The 7,621-nt window shown below is 33.5% G+C and overlaps 1 protein-coding gene across 1 annotated transcript; it reads right to left on the minus strand.

Annotated features, from left to right (window-relative positions):
• Positions 1-2,057: 2,057 nt before the first annotated feature.
• On the minus strand, positions 2,058-6,199 carry LOC134695650 (2-oxo-4-hydroxy-4-carboxy-5-ureidoimidazoline decarboxylase-like). Its single transcript, XM_063556974.1, has 3 exons — positions 6,173-6,199; positions 4,606-4,790; positions 2,058-2,470 (listed from the first exon to the last, which is right to left on the minus strand). Exons 1-3 carry the CDS (start codon positions 6,196-6,198, stop codon positions 2,127-2,129), a joined length of 555 nt encoding a protein of 184 aa, XP_063413044.1. The 5' UTR covers position 6,199; the 3' UTR covers positions 2,058-2,126.
• Between the last annotated feature and the right edge of the window lie 1,422 nt (positions 6,200-7,621).

Below are 7,621 nucleotides of genomic sequence, written 5' to 3' on the forward strand. Positions count from 1 at the left end.
AAAAAAAATTGGCGAAAAACATACAAAATCGTTTCATGAACATATTTTGTTAAATATGGATTTTTTTAAAAAGTAGATAAACTTCAGCTCGTAGAGATGAATTTACAGGTCTGACAGCATTTTTACAAGCCTGGGCTGTAGACTAGGTTGAGCGCGAGTACTGAGAAGCTGAAGCACTATATTTTGAACAAGAGTGCACACCCTGAAATGTTTGTCTTCTTTGCTAACCCTTGAAATTATCTTGATAGTCCTAAATATAAAGCTTTACTACATTTATCACATTAACTTAATATGATCCAAGAAAATAAGGTCAAGGTCATATAAACTAAGTAAGAAATACATGTTCACACCACAATAATCCAATACACTAAATATAGTTGACCTTTTGCTTTTACAATGTACAATGTAGTTCCTAAGAAACAGACAAACAAGAATACCAAGCATTCACCAATAAACCATAAAAATGAGGTCAAGGTTAGATGAACCAAGTCAGGCAGCCATGTACAGCTTACAATCCTTCCATAAAACAAATATAGTTGACCTATTGCCAAAAACACAAAAAATTAACGCTGAGCGAGGAACCATGAAAATCAAGTCAATGTCATATAAAACCTGCTAGACTGACATGTACATCATAAAACATTTCCATACACCAAATACAGACTTACAGGTGACCTATTGCATATAGTATTCGAAGAAAAAAAACAAACCCAAAAAACAAGCTCAAAACTCAAATATGACCACAGAACCATGAAAATGAGATCAAGGTCAGATGACACCTGCCAGTTAGACCTAACAATCATCCTATACACCAAATAAAGAAGACCTATTGCATACAGTATGAGAAAAACAGACCAAAACACAAAAACTTAACTTTTACCACTGAACCATGAAACTGAGGTCAAGGTCAGAAGACACCTGCCATTTGGACACCTTACAATTCTTCCATACACCAACTATACTAGACAAATTGCTTAAAGTATCTGGATATGGATTTGACCACCAAAACCTAACCTTGTTCACTGATCCATGAAATGAGGCCGAGGTCAAGGACAATGGACATGTGAAAGATGGAAACTCTATAACATAAGGCATCTGTATACAAAGTATGAAGCATCCAGGTCTTCCAACTTCTACAATATTATATATCTTTTTAAGACGTAAGCCGCTGTCACCAGATCACTATCCCTATGTTGAGCTTTCTGCAACAAAAGTTGCATGCTTGACAACATCTAAAAGCTTTATAAATCTACCAGGTAACATCTATCAATTGTACAAGACATCAGTATGACAGAAATAGTTTCTTACTGCATTGAAGACCCATTGGTGGCTGTTGCTGTTGTTTGCTCTATGGTCGAGTTGTTGTCTGTTTGACAAATTCCCCATTCCCATTCCCATTTTTAATTATATTATTTTTGAATTTTGTCTTACAATTTATATAAAGTCTCCAAACTTCTTAATGGCCACGTTGACCTACTATATTACTAGCCTGATAACAATGAGGTTGTGAGGTCAAAACTTGTATTTGTCAGGGTCTCTCTACTTCAATCTTAATTGACTCTGGACCGCCAGTTTTTTTTGCCAAAGATCAGTGGTTCTCTCCGCGTACTCTGGCTTTAAATCCACTGATAAAAGCTGACCTCCGTGCTATAGCCAAGAGCATTTAAAAGTGGCTTTTTGCAATTAAAATAAAATCAAAATCAAAATAGGCCTTTTGCAATTAAAATAAAATCAAAATCAAAATAGGCCTTTTGCAATTAAAATAAAATCAAAATCAAAATAGCATATTTTTACCAGACTCTTGGTTCTTGTTTCTTTGAAATTTTTAATTTTCGAGGCTGATTATAAACAATTTTTTGGAATTTCTAGACACAGATTTTATTGTGCATGTTGTGAAATAGAAGTGGGCTTCATCTAAATTCTTCTATTACAATTTAAATACCGGTAAATGACAATATTGACAAATCAAATTTTATTTTTAATCTTTTTATAATCACTATTTCCATTGATAATTGGTAAAATTAATTATCTCATTTAAAAAAAGTACATGATATCTCTCTCTCTCTCTCTCTCTCTCTCTCTCTACTTATTATATATAACACGTCTTTGTCTCAATACATTATTTATCACAGCTTTGAAGAAGAGTCTACAATATCTAACAGTCTCAGTCGACAGATCTTTTTAACTTCCTCGACCCCTGTTACTGCCTCAGTTTCACCAGAATTCTTCAATCTATTCTCAAGCCCAGTCAAAATGGCTTCCTTCTTGTTTTCTCGAGCACATATGACAAAAGGGAAGCCAAACTTTTGTTTATATTGTTGATTTAAATGATGCATGTTTTGTTTTTCTTGGTCAGTAAGTGTATTTAGACCTGCACTTTGTTGTTCCTTGGTGGATTCATTGGTCAGTCCACCAGACATGGCCAGTCTTCCTGCCAAGTCTGGATGTAGTCTTAAAATGCCTTCTTTTCCTGAAAAAAATATTTAGAATTAAAACTGCAGTTTGAATGGAATTTATAGCTGTGATGTATGATATTGGTATCTGATTCAACCTGGAACTTGTTAATTATTGGTAAGATTACTTATGTTGAAAACAAAAGGACTTAGAATGTTGTATTTTTTAAACAACATCCATTGTTCTACAAAGTTTATTCATTGTTTTACATCATGTTGACTAATGGAACTCCCTTTTTTATTAGTATAGATACTGAATAATTTAGGCTAAATAGTTGCATTAACAGTTTGTTTGGTTAGGCTACATACCTTGATGTCTTGTGAAACACAATCACCTGTTGTCTCTATCTTTCACAAAACTGAATGAATGCTCTTTTATAGTTTTATAGTGTGGAAGATACTAAAAGGAGATTCAAACTCATGTGAAAAACAAACTGTTGATACCTGTAACTTGGCATTGCACAAGGTCATGTTTTTCTCTGGCTGTTTATGACGTCTTTACACTAAATCCATTGTATGTTGGATGTGTACGGATTGATTGCTTAGTCTTAGAGGCATGATTTTTTTATTAGTTGTTAATGTCTTTAAACTAGCTGTCAGATAACTGTGAGTACTCTCAGATCTGTTCATTGTGTCTTTTTGTGTTGGGATGTATAAGTACCCAGCCATGTCCACTTTTATTTTTTGTCTATCTGATGAGTTAAGCCTTTTTCAACTGATTTTTATAGTTCATACTTATGTTGTACTGTGATACCACGGTCCCAGGTTAGGGGGAGGGTTGGGATCCCGCTAACATGTTTAACCACGCCACATTATTTATATATGTGTCTGTCCCAAGTCAGGAGCCTGTAATTCAGTGGTCGTCGTTTGTTTATGTGTTACATATTTGTTTTTCATTCATTTTTTTACATAAATAAGGCCGTTAGTTTTCTTGTTTGAATTGTTTTACATTGTCTTATTGGGGCCTTTTATAGCTGACTATATGCGGTATGGGCTTTGCTCATTGTTGAAGGCCGTACAGTGACAGGTCTATAATTGTTAATGTTTGTGTCATTTTGGTCTTTTGTGGATAGTTGTCTCATTGGCAATCATACCCCATCTTCTTTTTGATATTGACAACGTCATGGCATAAAAAGGAGAAAAAGACAAACAACAGTACACAAAACACAACATGGTAAAAATCACTTTTATTTATAGATTATCGTTGTTCATCTGAATGAGATTGATTTTCTCGCTTGAGCGGAGAAAGCGAGAAACGCATTGAGTTGAGATGACCAATGATAATCTGTTTATCCCTATTTTACCTATGACAACATTGTCAATTTAATGTTAATTTCAATAGCAACGCCACATGCCTCCTTAGTTTATAGGGATAATTTTCCATCTCAAGCGAGTAGCATGATATAAAAAATTATCACTAAAAAAGATCAAAGGAAAAATGCACAAAATAGCGATAAGAAATATTATCTTTGGTTTGGGTGTATAATGCTATATTATGCTTCAGGAGATAAGCAGGCAACTAAGGGAGATAACTAGTTTCATTGTCCTTCCCTACGCCTATACCACCTGACCACCCTGTTTAGTCCCTCTGTAATTCACTTGACAAGTCTGAGAAGAGAGCAGGCATTGTTAGTAAGTAAGGGAGATAAGCAGGTAACTAAGGGAGATAACTAGTTTCATTGTCCTTCCCTACGCCTATACCACCTGACCACCCTGTTCAGTCCCTCTGTAATTCACTTGACAAGTCTGAGAAGAGATCAGGCATTGTTAGTAAGTGAGGGAGATAATCAGGTAAATAAGGGAGATAATTGGGTAAATAAGGGAGATAGTCAGGTAATTATTTTGGTGAGATTTACAAGAAAAGAAAATACAAGTACCCCCTCCTGAGTTTTACACTTAATAACATTAGCAACATGACATATGTGGAACAGGATCTGACTACCCTTCCAGAGAAGCTGAGGTCACCCACAGTTTTGGTGGGTTTTTGGTTGCTTAGTTTTTTAGTTTACAATGTTGTGTCTTGTTTACTATTATTGGTCTGTTTTTCTTTTTCTTTTTTTAAATCCATGATGTTGTCATTTTTTTTTTTCGATCTATGAGTTTGAATGTCCCTCTGGTATCTTTTGCCCTCCCTTTCACAGGTAATACATACCTCCAATAGGAAGTTGATCAGCAAACTGACAGAAAGACTTGTGAAGACTGTTGACGTCAGAGAACGGACGATCTCTCCATGCTGCTGCAGCACATAAGGAGCAGTGCTCTATCACGTTACCAAATAAAGATATGAAATCTTCATAACTCATAGAGTTCACAACAGATATAGGTTTGAGTGACATTCTGAAAATAAATAAAATTTAAATAATTTATAAAGTTCACAAAGTTCTGAAAAAAATTCTGATATAAGTGACATTCTGAAAATAAAATAAAATTCATAATTCACTGTTTCACAGCTGTTTAAGTGCAACAAAAAATGTTTAAGTGACATTCTGAAAAAAAAATCTTCATAAGGGAGCTACCACTTGATTTTTATTGGTGGGAGGGGGAGGATATGATGAGATTTTTTTTTAATTCTACTCTCTGTCCTGCATTTTTATTTTTTAATATATTTGGTCCTGCCTTTATTTTATTAGTTCATCCTGACTTTTTTTTAACCTAAATGTCATCCTTCCTTTTTTGCAAAGTATCTCATCCTGCTTTTTTCCTCTCATAACTCCTGATGATTATTTTCAATTTTTTTCCTAGCAACATTAGCATTACTGTTTGTTAAATGTACCTAAAGTCACCTCATCCCAGACTAATGAAATGAGATAATATTTTTCAATAAGAACAAATATATTAATATTGCAACCTGTGTTGGCTGTGCATCAGAAAATGAATGAAGGCATCAGTAATTTATACCTTGGGTAATAAATTTATACCTTGAGTAATAATTAAATGTGTTTTTTTATACAGTTCTCAAATACTGTTGTGGTAGTAATCATTTTTCTATAGACATGATAGATATTACATTTGTAACTACTTGATTTGATAATTGTCTGCTTACATAATTATTACATTGAGTTTTAACTGGAGAGCACAAATTTCATTACAAAATTGCTTGTCTCCACCGGGACTCGAACCTGGGACCTCTGTGTTACAAGGCAGGCCGCTAACCGACTGAGCCAAAGAAGTACTTCCTTAGCTTAACCGCTTACGGCTGACTAAGTATCTACTAACAACTAAGTTTTTCTAAGGGAAGCAATCCCGCCACAGAGTAAAAATGTAAATGAGCTTTTAATGATATAAATTCCTTCGACATCTAGTCCTAGGCAATAACGTTGAGGGTTTACATGGTTAACTTAATCTTCATAGCCATAGGGCAAGGACCAACAATAAATAAAATGTGTTTAATTTTTTGTTTCCATTTGTTTTACTGAGCAAGTATAGATACTAGAGTATCTCTCAGTAAATCCAAGGAGTACCTTATCCAAGTTGATATTCCTAAGTACAAATAAAGATCCATAAGTCATAACTCCTAAATGTCACATCAGAAATTTACAAAAAAAACAAAACAACAGGTAAAATGATGTTACTTTATAGATTTAAACCATGCAGTCACCAAAGATTCAGGATAACTACTTAATGCACTTTTGAGTTATTGTACAAAAACTTAAAATCTACCCTTTTTATGAAATAATTCCCATTTCTCAGAAACCTTAACTGAAATTTATAAAAATCACCTTGGCTTTTTGTCATGTTTGGTCATACGATATGCAGGTGGCAGTTAGGTCCGCTGCTGTATGCCCTGAGGTAATCGGTGCCCTGAGGTAATTGGTGCCCTGAGGTAATCATTGTAATGCGTCATTGATTAAATACGCACGAAAATATAGTTCTTATTTAAATAGATCTTAATACCAAATTTTAATGTGACCAAATACCAAAGATGTCAACAAACTTCCCAAATGATTTTATTATTTGTATTCACCGATCATTCATTTCGTATGTATGTGTAGGGTGGTGATGACTGGTAAAATTATAAACTTTTTTTTTTTTTTTTTTTATAAAAGTTCAATTAATGATCTGAAGTATTCATTCATGACAGGAATACCTCAGGTAACCCCAATTATAACAACAAATACAACCATTAAACTCAAGTCAACTGAGGTAACTTTATATATACATAACATAAACAATACAAATTTATGAAGTCCTAAATTCTAAATTAAGAAATTGTGTAATTAAAATATAAATGTAAACACTAGCAAAGTATGAACTAAAAATTCTTTCATAACAGGGTAATCTGCGGTAACCCAAACAATAACAGCAAATACAACCTATTTAACTCAAGTTAATTCAGATCACCTTTACATATACATCACATAAACAATTTAATTTCAATGAATTCCTACGTAACAAAAGAAGAAAGTGGTTTATTACAGCATAACTGCATATACTAGCGAAGTATCTACTAAGTATTTTGTTATGACAGGGTTACCTCAGGTAACCCATAAAATAGCAACAAGTATTATCCATTGATATCAAGTTAACTAAAGTCGCTTTTCCGATATATCACATAAACAATTAATATCTATGAGGCCTACATGTAAAATAAAGAAATTGTTTGATTACAACATAAATGTTTTCACTAGCAAACCATCTTATAAGCATTCTTTATAACATGGGTACCTGAGGTAACCCCAGACATAATTACAAATATAACCCACTTAACTTAACTGAAGTAAATTGAGATCACCTTTACATGTACATCACATAAACAATACAACTTTCATGAAGTCCTACATTTAAAATATATAAGTTTGTTTATTACAACTAATGTAAACACTAGCAAAGTTTCTACGACGGATTCATTCATTACAGGGTTACCTCAGGTAACCATAACAATAATAACAAAGATAACCCATCTAACTCGAGTTAACTGAGGTCACCTTTATATATATACATCACATAAACAATACAACTTTCATGAAGTCCTACATTTGAAATAAAGAAGTTTGTTTATTACAATTAATGTAAACAATATATTATGCTATTGTTTCAGAAACAGGGAGAAGGTTTGGGCCCATTAAAACGTTTAATCCCGCTGCAAATGTTTGCACCTGTCCTAAGTCAGGAATCTGATGTACAGTAGTTGTCGTTTGTTTATGTAATATATACGTGTTTCTCGTTTC

The sequence above is a fragment of the Mytilus trossulus genome, chromosome 14, assembly GCF_036588685.1.
Source record: "Mytilus trossulus isolate FHL-02 chromosome 14, PNRI_Mtr1.1.1.hap1, whole genome shotgun sequence".
In the NCBI taxonomy this organism is placed as follows: Eukaryota; Metazoa; Mollusca; class Bivalvia; order Mytilida; family Mytilidae; genus Mytilus; species Mytilus trossulus.